At 47.3% G+C, this 22353-nt stretch overlaps 1 protein-coding gene across 6 annotated transcripts in view; it reads left to right on the top strand.

The window, feature by feature from the left end:
- Positions 1-22353, top strand: part of meis2a (Meis homeobox 2a) — a 178921-nt gene that overhangs the window by 124380 nt on the left and 32188 nt on the right. For 5 of the 6 annotated variants that reach the window (XM_084381826.1, XM_084381821.1, XM_084381823.1 and 2 more), the window contains exon 8: positions 8500-8645. In XM_084381826.1, the coding sequence (XP_084237952.1) occupies positions 8500-8645 (146 nt within the window). The remainder of the gene's footprint in view (positions 1-8499; positions 8646-22353) is intronic. The other variant, XM_084381822.1, reaches the window with a different exon arrangement.

A 22353-nucleotide genomic window follows, 5' to 3' on the forward strand; every position in this document is an offset into this window, starting at 1 on the left:
AGGGTAAACTGCGCTGACAGAGAGAGAGAGAGATGCAGGTGGAGGGAGGAAGTTTTCATTGACTCTCCGGAGCAGGCCAAGCCAAAGCCCCGGAGGGATCTCTCTCAGTTTGAACTTTATCAGGGGCTACGCTTAATCAATACACTATCGGAAAAAGAATTAATTACTAAAGCAGAATAAAACAGCTGCATTTTAAACCAAGGATTCATCAATTCTGTAATCTCTTGGTTACAGCTCAGGTGTCAGGAGGATCATTTCAACTCCATGTAATGAGGAACTGTGGGAGTTTACCCCAACCCTCTGCCGTCCTCCTCCTCTCTGACCCCCACCCCTTCCAACCAACACCCAGTTCCTCTCCTATGCTACCTTGCTAAGATATTTTCCTTCCCTTCATTTTCTTTTTCTACCTTCTCAGCTGTTTGTCATCTACCTACAATATTCTCCCTTTTTTTTTTTTACGTTTTCCCTCCTCCCTTGCCCCATCCTTAATAGACCAACTGTATCCCACTCCCCCCCCCAATCCCACTACATTCCCTTCCCACCAAATTCCTGTCTTTGCGGGGATGGGACGAAGGGGTATTAAACTTGAAATCTCTGGTGCGAATGCTGACTGGAACGGGACGTTCCCGCTGCTGCAGCCATCAAGCCGGACATTCCTCCGCTCTGGCTGGGACACCGCTGGTGTTGCGAAAGAGGGGGGCCTATAGAGATGGGGGAGGCTGGTGTAAAAAAACAACCGACCACGCTCGAATTGTAAAAAAATAAATATATTTTTTGTGTATATAATCAACGGAGTGTGACAATCAAAGGAAAAGATCGGTTGGCGTGCAATGCAGGGCGTATGGTGAGCACATTTAGATACTGGAGGACAGACGAGGCACATAGGAAAGTATCCCTTGTGTCAAAATAACCTTGGCCACAACCACTGCCATCCACCCCTCACAGCCCTTGACCCCAGCCCAAAGCCTGTAAACGGACTGTCCTTGACTCCCCATAATGGGGGATTTCAAGGCAGGTTGAGAAGGGGTTATGGGTGATGAATTGGGTTTTTAGTGAGCTCATTAGGAAGCCAAACAGAGTTTAGACTGGCGGAGCGGGGCAGCAGCGCAGTAATCAGTTCTGCTCGCTTTGTTCCCTGCCTCCAGGACATTTGTGTGAAAAAAAAAGAAAAAAAAGAGAATCGAGGAGAAAAAAAAACTTCATGGCATTTGGCTGATGAGAGGGCTGCTGAGCAGAGGCTACAATCTGATGGTTGACTTGTTGATTTATAAACCTTTTAATCCATTTACTCTCCCAAACTCCCCCCAGCTCTATCGAGAAACCCCTGTCTCTGTTAAACTCAACTTTGATGCCACTGTCCATCAGGTGTGGCGAAGATGTCTGCAGTAAATCCAAGTCATCCTCTTCTCTCTGTGTGTTTGTTTGCTTGGTTTTAAATTGTAATTGAGGGTAGAGAATCACTGCTGATGCTGTTATCAGACATCGCCTCAAACAGCGTAAGCTGTTCTGAATCACCAAACCACACTCCGTTAAAACTGGCGAACAGCATACAGCTGCTTTTTCTGGCAGTTTAGGTCGAAGACTTTGATATACAATAGTTCCTAGCGGGGATTGTAAAGCCATTTGCAGATGGATCCTTGCGATGCGTTTGCGTGCTCTCCATCGCTTTGTTTTTCTTTTGCTCTGTCTCGTCTCTTTATTCCCTGCCTTCGCCTCTTATCTTTTCAAAGTAGAGCAACTTAGTCATTTTTCGAGAGCAAAAAGTGTGGAAGCAGCTTGTTTTACTAATGATCACGCTTGTTTCAATTCAACATAGCCCCACTTGCTTTTGGGAAATACCTATTCTTTAATATTTAATGCAGCATCAAACCTTAGGATTTAGGTATGATTCTCTGTGGGCACCCAGCTCTGTTTTTCTATCCTAATAATTATAAATTATAGAGGGAATCGCGTCAATATGTGCAATTTGAACGGCTAAGAACAAGAATAGCTCCATTGTACCGTATTTGGCGAGGCGGTAAGAGAAGGACAAAGTCCGGGCAGACAGAAGCAAGGATTGGACAGGTGCATTGGCAGGTTTGTACATTTGTTTATTAAGAAACAAGGGGTGAACCCGAGATTACCTGCGAGACCAATTAGCCCCGTTCGATTTGGAATCTAAAGGAAGAGCGGCGGCGGCGGTGTTGGAGTGCAGGGGGAGCAGGGTGGAGTTGTCAGGGAGGCAGAGAGTGTGAAATGTCTGGTGGAGACCCAAAGCCCTTCATTAGCCACTGATCCCTGTCTGCTGAGTGAGGAGCAGTCATGGGCATCACAGCTCCCTTTTAGTCCCCCCAAAAAAGAGTGGGGTGAGGGGGGTGGTGGAGGGTAGCTCCCCCATCCCCTGCAATTTAGCCCTTTGCCATTCATGCAAATTGGGTCCTGACATCTGCAACAGCCTGCCTCCTTTCTTTTATACATCTTTATTCCATCTCTTTTCTTTGGGTCTTTTTTTCCCTCCTAAATAAAGCCCCCTTTAGATGGCACAGTCTCAGCGGACATGCATCCTTTTATACATACTCCACATCTGTGTGTTCATATTGTATACACATACATGTATGGAGCTAGGGGAAAGTAAGATCTCAGGGGGCATAAAGAGGCCTTCTGCAACCCTTAAAGCCCCAATTTTATGATGTCATAAGAAAATATTTGCAGCAGGTAGAAGGCTAATTGCACCAAAAGTTCGTTCACTCTAAAGCCTTGGATAATGTGCACACTTTGTCCAACGAGTACTAAATTTTAGGTTCTTGGCAGATGATAATCTTATGAAAAGATCAAGAGAGTTCTAGGCAGTGACTCTGGAGGAAAGGTAATAACCAGGCAGCTTGCCCCCCCTTCCTCCCTCTACCTTCTGGACGAACTACTCTTCTTCGGCTCCAGGGGAGAAGCTGAAAGGGGAGGGTGGCTTTGCTCCAGTCCCTATTTTGGGTTAAAAGGTAAAATAGCCTAACTGGCTGTTAAAAACAAGTTTTACCTCCAACCCTCCACCCTCACCCCTCCCCTGTCTTTCTCTGTGCTCTCTCCACTTCAACCTCGCCCTCTATGGTAGGGATGTGCACAGTGGGGTCAACGCTGTGACTGTGAGAGGAGAGAGGCCTTGTATCGGCGGAGAGGCGATAGTTATCTCCAGCATTCCAGGGATGACAGAGAGATATCTGCCCGATGGCAGGGTTAGGGGGCTTAGAGAAGGGGCGGAGAAGGGAGGGAGGAGAGGAGGTACAGGAGTTGTTGAGCAACTACCCTCCCCCTCCAACACCACCACCACCACCTCCCTCTTTCCTTCCCTCCCTGCCTTTCTTACTGCCTGACTGCCTCGCTTCCCCACACGTAGAAAAAACCCATCTAATTAGAAGCTCTTATTCCACTTCATTTAAGGGAACACTTAATGATGTGTTTTTGGGGGGAGACAACTACACATTACTTCTCATGCAAAAGGAACCACTCAGTCGTAGCACTCAGGATGCAGATACAGCTGTGTTTGAGATGGAGGTTTGTCCTCGTTTCTCTGGGGTGTCATGGCCATCGGAGGGGAGAGAGAGGAAAACGTGGTCGTCTTCTCTCCTTCACCTTTAGCCAGTGTCCTGGTGGTAACAGGGGGGCGGTGAGAAGGAGGTGGGTAGTGACATCTGAGTTTGGCAGGGAGACTTGCTGAAGGAGAGAGTTTGTTGTAATTGCTCTGACAGGTTTTAGGGCTGTTAATGACTCCGGCCTGAGCACTACCAATTTGTCAGCATGCTTGCTGTTTACTAAGCTGTTGTTTTATGGTCCAGTGCAAGGGGCTGCTGCTTGTTTAAGCACAGATCAGGAAATAATCAGCGTAAAACACTGGCTGCAGTGGTGCAGCCACACTAAAACAGCTCTGTTTAGAGCCCTCATCTACTGTATGGATCTGAATGAGCGCAGTAAACCATATGGTGCGGTCACACAAGACACACAAACACACTGATGGGCTACTTGCTGTTAGAAATTGGACACTCAAGTGTGTGTTTTATCATTAAAGGGATTATGTTCTACTCGTTAGCACTCGTCTGTGTTCTGTGCTACGTGAGTGCGTAGCATATTGCTAGCATGCGGTTATAGCCAGAAGACCTGTAATCCTCCCAGTCGGCGCGGAGGAACAGAGGGCCGGCCATTCCACTAGTGTGAATAGAGCCGGTACGTGTTTGTGTATGTATGTGTGTGTGTGAGAGAGAGAGATTGTGTGTGTGTGTGTGTGTGTGTGTGTGTGTGTGTCAAGAGCATGTGGTCCCAGAGCCGGCAAAGACCCCTTCGTAAATCCAGAGTAAATAAAAGGGGTAACCAGACGGACAAAAGAGGAGCCCCCACTGCTTCTCTCAATCGCTGCCATTTGGGGGGACTGAATGTGCTAAACGCCGCTTATGTTGGCTGAAAAGTTGAGGAGAAAAAGAGGGAAAAGGGAGGCTCTAAATCCCCCTCTTCTTTTCTCTTCATTCTCTGCGGCAAAGCCTGCATGGCTAGAGGTGGTGTAATAGGAGGGCTGGTTGGAGGGCCCCGGTCACTATGGCGTGCTAAAGGTAAAGAAGGCCAAAGGAGCTCCTGGCACAACAAACCTCTTAGCTTCTGTTCTCCGTCTAACTTTTCCTCATGAGTTTCTCCTCATTTGGGTGAGCTCGGGTGAACATGCCTGACTAGTTTGGGCTGACAGGGGGCTCGGGGGGTCTGTTGTAATTAGTCACTTTAACCACAGCTTCCATAAGCCACTGCCTCTACACTCTTGCTTCATTACCCTGAAACAAACGCCGGGGCCTCCCAGTGCAAAATCACTGCACTGCCTTTAGAGCAACACACACACAGACGCACACCATCTAAAGCTTGTCTGGAGGCTTTTCAGTAGGTGTAATAATAGTATAGGGACCAATAAGTCTGGAGTGTTATTTGATAACTAACCATGACTGGGTCTGAATGTTTTCCAACTATTGACAAGCCATTATTCATTCATGCATGGGTATATCGGAATGGTTGAGCAGCAAGGGGAGGGCATTCTTGATGCTCTGATAGAGCCATAATATGTGTTACTCACGGCCATATCCATAATGCTTCCAGGGCTGGCTAGACCTTAGTGGCTCCCTGAGGGGCAGGGTGCCTCCTAGACATGAGGCATGATCTCCAGCGTCATTAGGACTCCTCTGAATTCGCCTTAACTCTCAGCAGAGACTGTAGGACACTTTGTGCTCTACCAGTTCTTTGTGCACGAAATCCTGAAGCGACCCTGAATGTGCCAACATTAGATAAGCAGAGTGTGTTTACAGTCCTTTCCCAACCCGTTAATGAGCTCAGCCCTGAGACCAATTTACTCACAGGGAGATATATCTGAATGCATTTTTAATAACCACCCACTGGTGATGAGAGAGGGGAATGTATGTGAGCGTAATGTGCTCTTGGACTCGTGCTTGTTTGTTTGCTCGCGTTTTCACTCACTCGCTCGCCCTCATTGCGTCTGGTCATTGTCTTCCATCTTGCCTGATTACACCGTCTCGCTTTCTGTGCGTATGAAAATATGCACAAACTTTCATTGCGAGCACTTTAAGTCAAGATATTGATAGAGCGGGTGAGGGAGAAGGAGGAGAGAGGAGCAAAGAGTGAAGGAAGACAGAAAGAGAGTGGGGAGAGTCGAGGGGAGGGGGGGCTGTCTTTTTTCCGTCTCCAAGGGCGCTGCTTTTCCAAAAGTGCCTGGGGCTACACTCCAGCACCTCGGCTCCCCTAGGCCTTTCGGCTGCCTCCTAATAGCCAACCCCCATCTGTGTCACATGGCCAGATGATGGGACGCTTCCCCCTGCTCTGCCCTGCACTTTTTTTTTTTCCTTTCCCCATTTTTTTCAGAGTGCACATCCACACAGGTTAGAATGGCAGAGTTGCCAGGGAACAGTCAGAAGCCATTAGCGTTTGGGACAATTTGCCCTGCAGCGTTCCTTCTCTCGCTCATAAGAAAGGAGTGGGGGTGGATGCAAAGCACCAGCTCCCCTTTAGATGTAATGAGGTTGTGCAAGTTGGTTCTTCTTTATTCTTTTTCTACTCCTTCTTTTCTTCCTTCTGCCTCTTCTTGATCCTCCTCTTTCTTCCTTTTGTTTTCATTCTTTTCACCTTCTGTTCAAACTTGGTTTTCCCTCGTTCTGTCTGAGCACACTTATGTCTACATGTATATATTAAATCAAAAGCAACGATTAAAACCGTACACAGGATCCATGCTTGGATGCCACATGTCCGATCTGTGTACACATGACAGTATCCATGCGCATGTGAGAGAAAGACAGAGGGAGAGAGGAGCTGAAAAGCCTTGGAGTCTTGTTTCACCCTTGCGGGCGAGGGCAGGAGGCAGCAAGCATGCTGGGTAATGAAGTGACAGGTCAGTCTGTAAATACGCACGGGTCGCTCTGGCCCTGGCCGGGGGGGAGGCTATCGCATTGCAGTGAAAATGGAAACGTCAATAAAATTAATCTGCCAGCCTTTTGGCCACTGTGTGGTTCCATTGGATGAGCCTGACTGCTCACAGCAGGAGAGGGATTTGGAGACTTGCTCGAAAATCAACACAAAACCTGGCGGCACACAAACAAACAACCAAACTGTGTATCAACATTATTCAGTGGAGCTCAAAAGCAGAGAAACAAGAGGAGGGTAGTTAAAATTCACAGCTCACTAGTTGTGTTGTTATTGAAGTTTTGGAAGCAAACTGGGGGAGTTAGACTTGACTTCCGTCTGGGTCGCATTTCTCAGGAAACCCCTCACAGTCAGGGTAGGGCTACGGCCAGACCAAAGTTTATTGTTTTAGGCTTTCCTGAACAAGGATTCGTACTTAGCCTGGGATTTACAGCATTTGCCACTAATGAATGCCCATTCTACAATTACAACACCCCTAGTCTGTGTCCCCATTCCCATATGTCCTTCACAGGGGCTGTTGCTTCTCTAACTTCACACAGGGAGCGCAAAGTCGGCACTTCTCTGTTTTCCTCTCGTGTGGCTCTGCGCTAATGATGTGGAAGGAAAACACTGTGCACAGAAAGAAAAGAAAGACAGGGAGAGAACAAAAAAGAGAGGGAAAAACAAGGGGGAGGAAAGAGAAAAAGAAAGTGGGGAAAGTAGTTAGAAGTGAGGGCCCCTGCTGTCCTTGTATTCTTCATTTATTTTGCATTCGATTACGCCACCAGTCGGATCCTTTTTCTTTCCCCCCTTTTTAATGTTATTAGTTCAAATATTTATGCAAGATTAAGGCTTGTATAGGTGGTTGTGATTGATGCCTCCCCAAAAACAGGAGGACAAGCGAGTCTGAATTTTGAGAACGTCAGGGTCCTTCTCTGCCTTAGTGGAGGAGTTTTTCAGATACATAATTTAGATGCCCTCAAGGAAGGCTTTCAAGGCATTTGTGCCCGGGGGCAAGAAAAAATAACTATGACTGTTAAAAGTAAATCATTTTTGCTAATGCACAATTAATGCCGGGGGAAGAGGAACAAGAAAAAGGCAAGGGACAAAGATGGAAACTTCGATTTGAAGGAGAAATCGTGTCCGGGTATGCGCATGTTTTCCTCTCGAAATCAAACGCTGACGGACATTAATGCAGGCGAAGCCGCCGCTGGCCTGTCATGCTAATCTTGTGGCGGAATGGGGAGGGGTTGCTGCGAGGGAAGGGAGTGGGGAGAGGAGGACTGGGAGAGAGTCGGGTGTTTGGGGTGGGGGGAAGCAGACGAGTCCATTATGTGCATCGAGGTGCAACAATGAACCGGCCCAAATCACATCCCTACTTTAATACTCATGCGCCTCAACTGGATGCTGTGAATTATCAACGCCTCTGAGTTTTGTTTGCATGCGCGTTGAATGGACGAATGTCTGCGTGTGACTGTATATGTCTGCATAACTCCTTCCTGTCCCCTTTGGCTCCCTTCAAAAGATGAAAAAAAAAATGCTCTACATTATGTCAAGCATGCAAATTTAATTGAATTAATGACATGAGTCCAAGTCTCTACTGTACGTGAAGGCTCCTTGTCCTTTTTTTTTTGTCATCTCGCTCCAGTTTTTTTCTTTTCCTCCGCCTCCTACTGTAGATCTGCAAAGAGGAACCTAGTGTTTCAGCGTCCAACCATAACATTAGAGTCATTAACCCCTATTCCCCTCTCCCGTGCTCTGGGGTTTACAACAACTCAGCTAGGCCTCTGTGTAAACCCTTCCCTCTCTGCACAGGCCTTCATCTAAGGCCATCTAAATCCCCCAACTTTCATATCTTCAATACACAACACTGGCTTTGCTCTCGGCCTCAGTGCCGTGCTCATAAATTCCTTCATAGGTATCTGCGGTATTTGTCCATTTATCCGTATTTCATAACTCTTAAACTCGGCTTTGACTGTATTTCTGTTTCAGCTTTGAGAATTTTTAGATCAGGATATTTTTTCTTTCATTCTGAGTCAGTGGTGTGCTCCGGGATGTTATTTAACCCTGGGTTTGGTTTCCGTCCAGGAGATGGCTTAGACAACAGCGTTGCATCGCCCGGCACAGGGGATGACGATGATCCAGACAAGGATAAGAAGAGGCAGAAAAAGCGTGGCATTTTCCCCAAGGTGGCCACGAACATCATGAGGGCGTGGCTCTTCCAGCATCTCACGGTAAGCAAAGCCCTTACTTTTTGGAGTCGCACACACATTCAAAAAAATCATCCACACACACGCACCTGTCACACAGTCATTACTGAGGGGAGTGAGTGACGGCAGTGCTGTGACGCTCACCTGTCAGCCACCTGTCAGACGGACACGGTGACCAGGTCAATCTAATCAGTTTGGACTGTTTACTCGGCTCAGCACAATGTGAGTAAGAGAGACAATCCATGTCATTTACTCCAATGAGAGGTGCACTGTTTGTTTGGCCTGAAGAAGAACGTTTTTTCTTTCTGGGGCAGATTAAGAGAGGAAGTGGTAGTTACTGGAGAAGGAGTGAGTGTGACGATTTCGGTTGAGTACAGTGATAATTTAGTGTCAAATCTTGTTATTTTTGTAGGTGTGTAGGTGTATAAATGTTATCTGGGGTTAACAGCTACGTCATGTCATTAAACATGCAGTTTTTAATTGGAATTTTTTTTCCTCATGTTTAAGGAATATATTTCTTTGTTTGTTCACTGAGCACAGTGATGCTATGGCTTAGATTAAATATTCACACGCCACAGTAGTTCAAACATACTTGGTAAAATGATGAAATACTCCGTCAGCCTGCTTTTCTGTCCGTCCGTCGGTGTGTGAAGTATTAGGGGATGCACCACATGTCCCCCCTTACCCTCGCTAATGTCAGGACATTATCAGAACATCAGGCTGTATTGATTTTGCAACGCAGATCAGATTTCAGGAGGAGGTGGCCACGCCAGGACACATAAGCTGCTTTCTGAGCACATGGCTCCCTGTCCTGAGATGGAGGGACAATGCAGAAGGGAAAGTATAAGAGACTTAGTTTGGAGCTCATCCATACATTTATTAAGGAGGGTCAGGTGGCCCCCCTGTGCACCCTGTACCCAACAACCCCGCCTTTACCAGTGCCCTCGCCCTGCCTAAAGCCCCTGTACCCTGATTACCTAACCAAAAGCCCAAGTAATGTGTGGCCAGCAAATACGGCCTAATTGAAAGGGCTGTAAATCCATTACATATTGGTCAGGGATAATCAGGAGTGCTTTAATCACTTTTATCTATTCAGGAGCAGTGAAGCTGCAACAGCAAAGCCCTGAGCCTCGCAGGCCTTAGCGGCTCCACCACGCCAGTCTGCATGCTTATTATTCTCATCATTATCAAAATGACTTCACAGCTGTTCACAGCTCCATCGCTCCCTGACTGGAGACCTCTCACCAAAACCATACAGACCAAGCTCCATTCAGAGGCAGAGGGCGGGAGGGCGGCTGAACTTTTTTTTTTAATTATTAGAGCGTGTTTCTGCTCCCTGAGCTTAGAGTAACGTCACTTAGTCTGTAAATGAAGGGGACAAGCAAAAAAGGCAAATTGTTGAACTGAAGTCAGACTCACTGATGTGAGTTTAGACTTAAAATTTCTTCACTATTTGGCATCCGTCCTCACACGGCCTCCGCAGAAGGATGCCGAGAGAGAGGCAGAATGAGGCGTACAGCGCTTTCGGAAGAGTCGCCAGCAATTTTCTTTAGAATTGTTTTAAAATCGAATTGAAAGAGTGGAAAGGAGAGGAGGGGGAAAGGCCCAGTGGCGGGCACAGGCGCATTTTTCAGCGAGCTGGTTAATTCAGACGGAGCAGAGCTTTCAAGGCCCTCTTTTTCTCTGTACCTCTCTCCTTTATCACATCCCCTGCTTGTAGATGTTCTCTCCAATCTTTATTTGTTTCTTTTGTGTAAGGCCCTGGCCAGTCTTGTACAAATAATAATCCCTCCCTTTTAACCTGCCTTCATTTCTCTACTGAGGAAGAGGACTAATTGAATTATCCCCCTTCTCTTCTCACCATCCAATTCTCCCACCCATAAACTCTCTCTCTCTCTCTCCCTCCCTCTCTCACTCACACACACACACACACACACTCACACCCATTAGCCATTCTCCTTTCTTTAAATTTGTTAAGCAAATGTATTTGCTATTGCTGGATGCGTTTGTGCCGGCTTGAATTCTTGGGGACTTTGGCCCCTGAATGGCCTATAGCGGCATTCTGCCATTCATGCATTCATTAACTGAGGGGTGAGGAGTGAAAGGAGCGGCCTTGTATTTTCTCAAACTGCGGGGCCAGCATGGAGCTCCTCGTCCGTGAGCCACAGGGGTCTCTCTACATATGTTCTCAACATCCAGCCATTGTCACGTCTTCTGAAAAGCTCAAAAGGAGAGGACCCCCCCTTCACACACAGAAAAACAACACAGGCCAATAGTAACAACTGTTGGCTTTTGGATTCAGTATAACAAAATTGCCCTCTCCCCCATCCCTCCCGTCCCCCCCTCGCTTTACTCTGACCTCACTCTCTCTTGGGAGGAAGATCGTTTTCTTGATGACAGTCGCATTATAGAAAGTTACCTCATTATCAACAGCAGTGTTTGACGCCGTAAAGGTCTAACAAAATATGCAAAGATTCCACACTTCCTCAGCGGAGTAGCTGTGATAACCCTGACCTCTTTTGTGTCAAACCCGTACACACATGTACCAGAGAGCACGTGAGCTGGCAACCTTAAATGCCCCATATGTAATTGGCAAATGGCTGGACAGATCAGCTGGTGTTAGCTGGCAGAAGAGGGTCAGACCGTCTCTCCGCTCCCTCCTTCTATCCTCCCTCCCACTCTCTAATACCCCCCCTCCCCTCCCCATGAGTTTCTGGATGTCTTCCAGCCACATTAGGGGGAAGGAAAATCCCAGACTGTTGGTATAAGCTTTTCAATACTACAGGGAGATTATGTTATCAGAAAGGTAAACTTCACTGTTAGGGGTAAAATGTTCTACTGCACTTCAAAAGCATGGACTGCAAAATCCACTAGAGGAAGCCGGAGTGAGGCAGCATGATGGCTAGATAGAGGGAAGAGAAGTGGAAGACATAAAGAGGCAGTGATGGGAGTTTTGTCTTATTGTTGCACAAGGTGATGCCCTTTTGTTTGGCAAAAGCAAACTCTCAAAACTACAATTAGCCCCTCGGCGCCCCTGGCCTTCCTTCCCTCTCACCCCCTGCTAGCCCCCTGCTAGCCTTTACTCACCCCTGTAAAGACAAGGGTCGGCCTCGCAATGAAAACAGGAAGCACTCAAATCCAAAGATACCACTCTGGGACTCTGGCCTTGTCTTTTGACTAGTGTAAACCCTCAAACACCTATGAAAATAAATAAGGGACCTCAGGAGCAAACCGGGCCACATGAGAGTTTGCGCACGTGTGTCTGTTAGTTAGAAGGTGGGAGGGAAGGATCGAGTGCGAGAGGGGAGAGTGGTCAGTCAGATGAGTAAGTAGGTAGCCCTCTCAAGCATCAAGCGTCTCAGGTTTTGTGCCGGGGCCACCCTTTGGCCTGGGTGTTTGGGGGAAATTCTGTTAAGCTGCTAAGCCAGGTGTATTGGTCCCCTGGGCTCCTTGAAAGGGAAGTGATATATCCCCTGGTCATTTGGAAAGTCCTTGGACTGTGAGCACTGGAACTGTGTGTTCAGACAAGATATGTTTACATATGATTAGATTGTATTTATGTAAATATGCGCAAAAAAAGCACAACTATTAACTTTTTATCCTTAAATGTAACACCAATGTGAGTATTTGCACATCTTTTTTTTTTTTTTAAATATATATCCTTTAATTAACCAAGTTGTATTGACATTAAAATCTATTTTTCAAGAGTGAGCTGGCCAAGACGGCAGCATAAACATTTTGACAACATACAAATAGACAAACATTTAGGTGAAAATCAAGGAGCAGAAGTCAGCGAGGTGGCTCACTCCTTAGCTACTTCCATCATCAGTTGTGGAAAATATTAGGTGTTTATTTCTTTTTTTTTTAAAACCACTTGCCCGATCGGACAAATGAGTTGCTAGATTTCACTGCTGGATGTGGCATTTCACTTGCCCCGGGCAATCCTTACATTGACAGAGAATACTGTTTTCTTGATCCCTTAAATTTGAATGAGATTCCCCTGTGGTACTCAGCTCTGACAGTGTCAGGTCCTTCTGTACATTTTTCCAAGAAGAAGAGGCAATGTATTTAAAAGCGTTTTTGCCTAGTTCTGTTTAAACTCTGGGGACCAACATCAGAAGAATATTGTAAGAGTGCAGGCCGTATTGATTTTGGTTTTAACACATGTATGTACACAGATAAGGAATCAGCCCAAGGAGAGATTTATAAGCCAAACATGCCAAGGTAGGAGGACATCCAGTGATGGCCATTTTCTTTTACTGAATTGATTATTCCTGTCTGCTCTTCTTGTCACCAGGAAGAACTCGCAGCAGAGCTCAAAAGATGACCTGTTAATATACAGGCGTTAATCAGAGTGAGGACAGATCACACTTTGTGAGGAGATGAGTGCATTGTGCCGCAAACATCATTAGACACTAGTGACAGTGGCCACCCCCGCCAATCCAAGCCCAACATAGCATTAGTCTCCATGACAACAGGGTGTCATCGCCAGGTCGAGCCCTCCTAGCTGCTCTCTCGACCGCCCTTTATAGATGCACATAAAAGAGCCAGCTAGGGTCATTCACAAGACATGGGCGCAGGCAAGGCCGAACCCTGGCAACGGATGTTTGTCCCATACGATAAACAAGTGTACGAGTCCATCCCTCAAAAAGAGAGGGCATGTTGTTTGAGTAGACTAAACAAGTCAGCTCTGTAGTATCCCCAGTTTTGTTTAAGCTCCTCTAGTCCTTCTAATCCTTGTGTGTTGTTCCAGTACAAGCAGCATTTAACTGGTGGAGCCACACATCTGCAAACAGTTTGAAACACCCAAGCCCTTTCTCCTTTTACATTAAACTGCTGAAAGCTGTTTATTCCATATTTGCCGGTGCTCACTTTATCTTTCCAGTACACATGGCACGACACATTTTTTATCCATGGTGAGTTCATGTACTTATCTTTGCAATTAAAGCGATTTTTTGAATTCTAAATATATGTCTTTTTGCTCTGTAGCCTTTTTATACAATATAAATGAACTTTTCCAGGACAGAAATGTTATAAAGAAGCAACCTATTTGTCAGACATCGACAAATCTGTTTGCTTTTCACCTCCTTAGGTTGTTTGGATGAAGAGAGGGTGGAGACAATGGAGGAAAAAAAGGGTTTTAGGGGTAAGAGCAAGGGTGAGGAGTGGGGGTAAAGAGGGGGCTCCTAAGGGTCACAGAGGTGGAGGCCTGGAGGAGGCCCACACACTAATCTGTCATGTGCTCGTTTGCCTCGGAGCCCAAAAGTCAGCTCTCCAGTCACCCGTAGAAGCCCAGGCGACAGTTTGGTTCACTGCCGCTGCTCAGATGTGTGACTATCAGCAGGAAAAAGAGTCATCACATTACTACTGTGACAATACCCATTGCTTTTTGTGTTTACAAAACAGACATTAGGGACAATATGACAGCATAGTTTGGCGATGTTTAGCACGGGAGTCATTGAAAGTCATTGATAATGACTGTGGAGGAGATCTTTAGGGTCGGGGGCGGTGGAGGTTTGGTGCCTAGCTATTGTCTAGTCACTGTGTTCTTACGTTGGCTGCTCAGCGACCCTGGAAAAACAGAGACCCAAGCCACCTCAGTCTGCCATCTGTTCTTCCACAGCCGGGCCACCACAGCAGAGACAGACCTCACAGGAAAACACAGACACTCCGACACTGTAATGAAAAGATACTCAAGAAAAGAAAAGAATCTCGCCTTCATTAACAAATTGGTGTCAACAAGATGTTGTTTTATTTGTGAGAGCAGAAAAAAAAACGGAGGGAAAGTTTAGAAGGGGGGATCCGGTGACTTCCCATTTTCACAGGCTGTATAATTATATGACGGGCCGCATCAACTTTGCCATTTCACTGCACAGCGGCTTTGCGGTAATTTCCCAGTGTTAGTGTGTCACAGCTCTGTTTACAGTGTGCTTTGGCATAGCTGCTAGCCGTTCCAGAGGTTTAGTGCTGCATTAGAATGTAATAAGCCCTAATTCGTTTCATGCTCCGACATCAGACCTTTACACTTTGCCCCCTAATCCAGATCTGCCGTAGTTCCACTTCAAAGCCAACTAACCCCACGTGGAATCCACTGACATATAAAACATAGCATATTAACCTTGCATACACTGTGCGGCTTGTGAAGAAAAAGAGCAGACGCGTTTGCTGTTTTTTCTTTACTTTTCATTCAAATAGGGTCGCACGTCCGCAAGATGAGCATCCTGTTCTGGTGCATGTGGAAATGCAGCGATTCCTGCATAATTCCAACACTTCGTCCTCCCTTTCCCCCCTCCACCCTGTTAATTTTCATTCCTGCTGTTTGCATCTTAATGCAGGTTGTTTAATGAAGTAGCAGAAATGAGTGCTTTCGCTGAGGGACTGTTTACGACACGTTCATGGAGGTGATTAAGCTGTGTGACACTCAACAGTGTTTCACCAAAGGAAAAAAAAAAGAGCATCCTGCAACTTATCCTCCAAGCAAGACAACAGTTGAATTTGATGTATTTCTTTAAATGAGGTTTTTACAACAGGGGCGTCCTCATGGAGGACCAGGAGCACAGCGTGAGTTTGGCCGGCCCCTGCAGAGGTGACTGCACATGCCCTGACCGCAGCAGAATACAAACAGGGACAGGCCTGTGGAGGGCAGTCAGATTTATAAACTCACAGCTCTGAACAGTGAGAGACTTCTCCAAATGCACAAAGCTGAGGAGACTTCTTAAAGGCCCTGTGCTCCTCTGAGAATAAATCCCAACCCAGGAACGTTTCCCTGCCTTTAGCACAGCAGCGCAAACCACTGCTGCTGTAGTCATAACACTGATCCGTTGGCTGGGACCTGGCTGAGCTGACTCTGTAAGAAACAGGGCTGAATGACGTCATGTGTAATATGGGACCCGGTAAGGAAGTCTGTGATAGCGTACATGCCCCTGGTGGAAAAGCAGGGTTATTAAGATGGTGGTTGCTGATTTTCTGCCGCTTTCCCTTTTCTACACTTTTGGGGTTATCTTACTCATAACAAAATGTATAAGAGGATTTTGGTTTCACATCTTAGAGCGAGTTTCCTTAAATTACCCCTTACCCTTCCAGGGGTACCGCCCTGCAGGCTGCAGCCTCATCCCCCCACGGTTGATTGCGGGGTTGTGGCAAGAGCTGCGAGAACGGTGGCTGCTGCATGCTGGGGGACCATGGAGGCCAATGAGATTCTGCTGCAGGCCTCCAAGCTGCCCCAGCAGTGCTTTGATATTCATCTCACACCAAGAGAAGAAAAATGCAAAAGGGAAAAAGGAGCAGCAGAGGCGCGGAAACGGCAAACCAGGCTAAAGAAGGGAGGGAGGCAAGGAAAGAGGAAAGGTTGAGGGATGGAGGCACGGAGTAGAAATCAAAAACAGACCTTGTGTTGCACTGTTTGGTTTGTCATGGGACCCTGGCTGCACCAAATCCCACTCCTGCCATTTTGTGTGATTTTTCTCCCCTCCCTTCCTACTCCTCTCAAATGCATGCTTTTGTTTTGCCCAGCGCTCAGTCCAGGGGCAGGCAATGGGATTCCAGCACAGTGGGGTCCTTATAACTGGGAGCGATGTCTCTTGTTCTCACCTCTTCCCCCCACTTCCTCACCTTTTCATTTTTCTCCCCACTGATATCCTCTCTCTTTCCCCTTCTGAACATATGGACTGGTTTTTTTAAGAGCGAGCCCAGTCCACATCAAAGACCGAGGCTGAGCGGGTCAATTTGTTGCTCTTCCCCCTCCACCAGCCTCAGTGGACCCTCCCTGCACCGCAGCCATTTACCCAGAATGCTCTCATGCTCAAGCAGCTCTGCCTAGCATATATACCGAGCCATGTGTTGTTGGTGTCTGCTCTCCACACAGCGCCGACCTCGTTCACTTCTCTGGATTTCTCTGCAGCCACCTCCCCCTAAGATCATGTAAGGCAACACAAATGAGCATGTGTGATAGATAGCAACCCCTGTATCAAAAAATAGCTGCGGCACACACTGATAAGAAAAAGCAGATGGATAGAGGAAGAGAACAAAAGAAAAAATCAAATAAAAAGAAGAAATAAATATATATAAATCCAAATCCAGGCAGAGCAGGCCTTGGCTCCAGATGTGAATCTCTCTGAATATTGATCATGGGGAAAGCTAGTCTCCCCATATCCCCAGGGCTGCAGCGAATGACACACAAAGCACCTCTCTAAAGCCCATAAACCGGCTTGTACAATTATTTAGATAAAGAGGGCGACAACAGCAATGTATGCCTCCCAACCCAGAACCTCCTCCTTGGCTCTCATCCTCCTACAACCGCTCCTGCTCCTCCTTTTTCCTCTTTCTCATCCAGCATGAAGACGAAGAAATTAAAAAGGGGGGCAAATGTGTAATTAGCCACACATTTCTGAATCCTCCTTAATGTTCATTACTGAAACCAGGGGCAATTACAAGTTCAAAGGGGTTTTAGGGCACCAGCAGCCCGCATAATCAGTCGCAAATTAAGCACAGCTCATTTGTCACAGCACAGCACGCGCACTCGCATGTGCACACGGGAACACACATGCACGCATACTGTCAGAGTTGAGTCATAGACGGGCTGACAGGCATCAATTTCCATACGGGCACAAATCTCAGCTACCCCAAGGCACCGGGTTAGGTCGCCCAATCCTCTTATGCTCTGATGCTTTGTTTTCACTAGACAACAGCAAACACCGCTGACACCTTCACCTTAGCTTGCTTGTCATTATACTGTATCCTACTTGCATTCATCCTCTTATAGGTGTCCTGTTTGCTCCTACAATCCCTGCCGCCATCTGTCCCGTCCTGTCTCCATTTTACAGCTCTTTTTTTTTTTTTTTTTTAAACCCTCTATCTTCCTCTTTGTGTCCATCTTGTGTCCTCCCACCTGGCTGCGTCTCTGCAACACGTGACAGTGTGTGTTTCATGTCTGTCCCCGGAGGTGTATCTCGGTTACCTCTGGGGCCGGGTCACAATGGCTAATCCTGTCTTCAGGTGGCTGTTTAGCACAACTGAGAGGAGAGCTCGCAGAACCGGAGGTGAGCTCCTGTTACAGGACTCCCTGACCAGGGGTCACCTCCGACACTGTCGGAACACACACACACACACACTCACGTGCACGCGCAGAAACGTGCACACACGTCCTGACAGATAAGTTGCACATGCGTGCACACGCGGAGCAAAGTTTTCTCACACAAACACTGTCGCTCACACACACTGAGCCTGCTTATCTGTCCCAGGTGGCTCAGCCTTCATCTCTGTCCTCCCTTGTTCTTCTTTATCTGTCTACTGTACTACTCCTCTTCTAGTCTTTCGCCGTCCTCTCTCATTCCCAGATCAGTCAGACTCTTGTTCACATTAGGATTCCCTGATATGATCTCCATGAAGGCCTTGCTCCAGTGGCCATGCGTTGCCTGTCCTGCCCCGCACCCTCATTGTTTAAGCCGCTCTCACGCGGGGACACAGTCGGGTCTCCAGTGAATTGAATGGAGCCCTATCATGTGTGGCTCAGCATAGTGGGAGAGAGAGAACTCATTTTTCACTAGGGGAACGACATCCATCTCAGCAGCCAAACGCTGGCTGTTTCATTAAGTAGCCCATCCAGGCAGACAGATGTGTTCACCACACAGCCATGTTTGCCTATGCAAGAGCGTGTATTAACCCACAATCCTTTGGGGGAGATTAATAGGCTACCAGCCCCTTTCCATTGATTATCTCCATGCTATTTTCCCCTCCTTTCCTTGGCTAGATATTAAAAACTAATGAAGCCTATTGAAAACGGGAACCGCGAGGCTCTTCACGGATCATTTTAGGTTATTTGGACTCAAACAGAGAGGGATCTCTTTAAGGCACAGTTTGAGTCGAATTAAGAAAATAAATGTGGAGAGCGGTGTTGAAGAGGCAGGAGGAAAAAGGAGGAGAGAGAGAAGAGAGTGTGACTGTAAAAAGATGTGTGTTTAAGAAAAGACAACTCGGCTCTGACACATGGAGCGGAGACACGGCAGATGTTAGCAATTCCAGAGCATAGCAAAGCATTCCTAGTGTTGGAACCACGTCCTAATTGCCATAATGGAGGTGGTAAGCGCTGACAGTAATGGAGTCGCGGGGATTCATCCCCAGCAACCTGAATTAGGGGCCACTTGGCAGATCCACTTCAAGATGGGCTGTGTTTTTTGGTCGAGATACCCTTATTTTCTCTGTCGTGCAAACGTGCTTTTTTCCCGACAGACTTGTTCTGTCGTGTCCCCTGCCGTGGCGTCAGAAGTAGGGGGCTCGAAGGGTGGTGGTTGGCACGGGGAAGGAGATGGTGGTGCGTGAGATGGATGGGTCAGAGAGACGTGGGCGGAGAGTGAGCAAAGAGTTAAAAGCGTCCATGTGATGGGCTCACCTCTGCACCAGGCCTGGTGAAAGGCGGCGGGGTGCTGTCGGGGAAAATGACTTCCTGAGACATTACCATCAATCACCAGACAGGTCAGGCCCCCCGATCCTGGATGGAGGAGAGGAGAAGGGGGATGGGGCGAGAGGATTAGACTAGAGGGGCCGAAAACAGAGAGGAAGACTGAGTTAAGGCTTGTTGGGGAACAGACTATTAACAATCTCTTTTTCTCACTGTCTGACTGTTTTATGTCTCTCTCTTCCTCTGCCTATCCGTCTCCCCGCGTCTTTCTCTCTTTCTATTTTCCGGTCTTCCATAAAACGGCTACACAGGCATTCAGGAACGGCCCCTGCTGGTCAGAGTCTTCTGCACGGCTCAATTGCATCATTAATTATTCCGCAGGCAGTGGGCTAGAAGCAAATCTAAAGCGAGGAAGAGAAAATAGAGAGGGAGCAAGAGTTAGATGGGTAGATGGGGGACAGCACCCCCAGTTGGTCTTGCTTTCACTCTCTTTCTCTCTCTTTCTCTTTCTGTAAATGAAGGATGGGAGAGGGGAGGGGCTTGAGTTACCTCAGCGAGCGGTTGTGTTACATTCCTGAGAAGGGAAGGGGTAGGGGGGGTGGTTCAACGAGTTGTTGAAAAGAACACAGACGCTTGTCAACAGCCTCCGAGCCGGGGAGCCATCGTGCCTTGCTTTAGGCCCGGAGGTCAATGACCCTCTGTTGCACCCAGATAGAGAGAGGTAGAGGGAAGCGGAGAGGGAGAGAACAACAAATCACCGTACGGTGCGTGTCACTGCTTGTCTGTGGCAGAGGTCAGTCGAAAAGCCTCAAAAATCTTTAAATCCTTCTCCTTCTCCCTTCACCCATAAAACACTGTACGTGAGCGGTGACTGAGTGACTGTGGATTAGCTCGCTCCCAAGCAGAGTGGAGGGAAGAGCGGCGGCGGGAGAGAGAGAGACGGAGAAAACGGCAAGCGCTGGCAGTCATGGCAAAATGGCCCATTAGATTTAAGGAGTAAAAGTTCATCAGCTTTATTAATGGGAAGGTATATAAATGAAGTATGAATTACCTGACTTTTATGGAGTGGCGAGAGTGAAACTGGAGTGTCTTATGATATAATGTTTTAGTGAGCTGCTCTGAGCGCTCTGATGAACAGGCTGCAGAGAGGAGGAGGAGGAGGAGAGAGAGGGAAGAGAGAGAGACTGAAGTGTGCTGGGGTCCCCTGAGTCCAGTGGCTGGAAGGTTGCCTGATTGTTGCTAACATGCGTAGCTGATCGGGTTAGCTTGGAGACAGGGACGTTTGTAGCTTCCAGGCTTATTCTTTGCGTGTCATTAGCCAGCATAGTAAAAAATTGCCGGCACGAAAAAAAAAAAAAAAAAAAAAAAGGTCAGCCGCACTTCTGATTCTGTCGCTCCTCTACACACAAACACAAGTATGCAGCTACGCTCGAACATGCCTCGCGGTCGCACACGCACATTTACAAACAGGCATGCGCGCACGCATACAGTATGTGCAAGCACAAGGCCGCACACACACACACACACACACACACACACACACACACACACAGCAGCACACAGACGGACAGACACACACACACACAGACACACACATGCTCCCCACCATCCTGTAATAAGCGGTAAGCTGAGCTAGCTGATGGTCATCCTCCCATGGGGCTGCTGGGTGGCTGCCAACTTCCTGCCTGCTTTGTCAGTGGATAAAGCCCCTAACAAACGAGAGGGCTGTAGCTAGGCAGGCCAGCCAGGTCAAAGGTCACCTCGGCCCCCGGGCAGGATTGAGCCTAAGAGCACTACAAGGAGAGAGAGGGAGAGGATGGAAGAATGCACTTAAAGATTGGCTGCTATTAACCAAGCCTAAAAGCTATATCCCAGCCTCACCACTCCTTCTCTTCTCTTCTCTTCTCTTCTCTTCTCTTCTCTTCTCTTCTCTTCTCTTCTCTTCTCTTCTCTCTGCGGCACGTCACAAAGGCATTTTAACTCCCATCACATGTCGACTGCGCTTTGAGGAACATTAAGAAAGTGGAAGGTCCTGAGGGCATTTGTCAGTCCACACAGCACCGTGCAGCCAGCCGCCTCTGGGTGTTGAGCAATGACAGGAGATATCTCCTTGACTCATACACCCCCAGATGAAAGGAGAGCTCAGACGACGTGCATTTCTGAAAGGCAAAAACGGTATTCAGTAAGAGAGAAGAGACACAACAGGTAGGGACGGGGTGGTGACTGATCAGGGCTTGCCTGGCTTTGTTCCATGGAAGTACTTGTGATCTCAGATGAATGCACCTATGGTTACCATCAGCTATGCTCCTCTGTCTCACTGACAGGGACATGATCTGAAGTGTCTGTCTGTCATGGGCCTAAGAGCTTCTCTCACTGGCCAGAGGAAAATGGAGACAGTGGAGGAAAGTAGAGAAAACCTCCCTTTTCCACCCCAGCTGTCCATTCAGTGGGAGAGAAAATTTGACATGGTTGACTTGAACACATTTAGCATCATTAGCAAACAGGAAGTGTCCCCTGCAGCTGTTTTTTGGCGGGGGAGGGGGTGTTCCTGCCTGCACTGTAATGGACAAATGTTACCCACCATGTTTGCCTTTGATTTTTGACCTGAAAACAAAAATTGACATTACAAATGTCCTATGAAATCTTCCAAATTGGCTTGACATTCCAGAGCCGGCCCCGGGGGTTTCTTGTTTGTCCTCTGTAAGTGGTTGTGCTCTTGTTGTCGTGTCCCGAGGCTCGCTATTAGAATGTACTGGCCTTTCTCTCGAGAATGTGGAGTCTTAAAGAGACAGAGAGAGAGAGACAAGAAAGAGAGAGGGAGAGAGCTAAAAGAGGTCCTGGTTGTGTATTTGAATACTTATGCTCATTAAGTTAATGCACAATGAAAGGGAGAACCGTCAAGTGGAAACTCTCAGAAGCTTCTATTTGAAGAGCGAACACACCCGCTTTTCTCTCCCTCAGTCTGTCCATCTCTCCGCAAATTAATCTGTTTCTATTTCAATTGAAGATCAGCCCCACTTTACTTTGACTTAGGAAGTTAAACAAAGTCCTAAAGAACACAGTAGAGAAAGAGGATAAACTTAAAGAGACCCTGTATGTTAATATTAAGTCCTTTTCCCAACAGACTCTATCAACAGGCTCTGGGTTGTAAGTGCTTGTCACTGGCCCCCTGTGCTTTCCCAACATTTCTTTAAAGTGGCCTGTAAGCTGCAGCAAGCCTGAATAGTGTCTAATAACCCAGACCTATTTAATGCAGAAAATGCCTAATTATTAGCCTGAGGAAAAACATTTGTCAAGAGGTATTTATTGTAATTTTTCTTTCGGCCAGTGAAACAT

The sequence above is a fragment of the Pagrus pagrus genome, assembly GCF_965226575.1.
Source record: "Pagrus pagrus genome assembly, chromosome: 18".
NCBI classification, from domain to species: Eukaryota; Metazoa; Chordata; class Actinopteri; order Spariformes; family Sparidae; genus Pagrus; species Pagrus pagrus.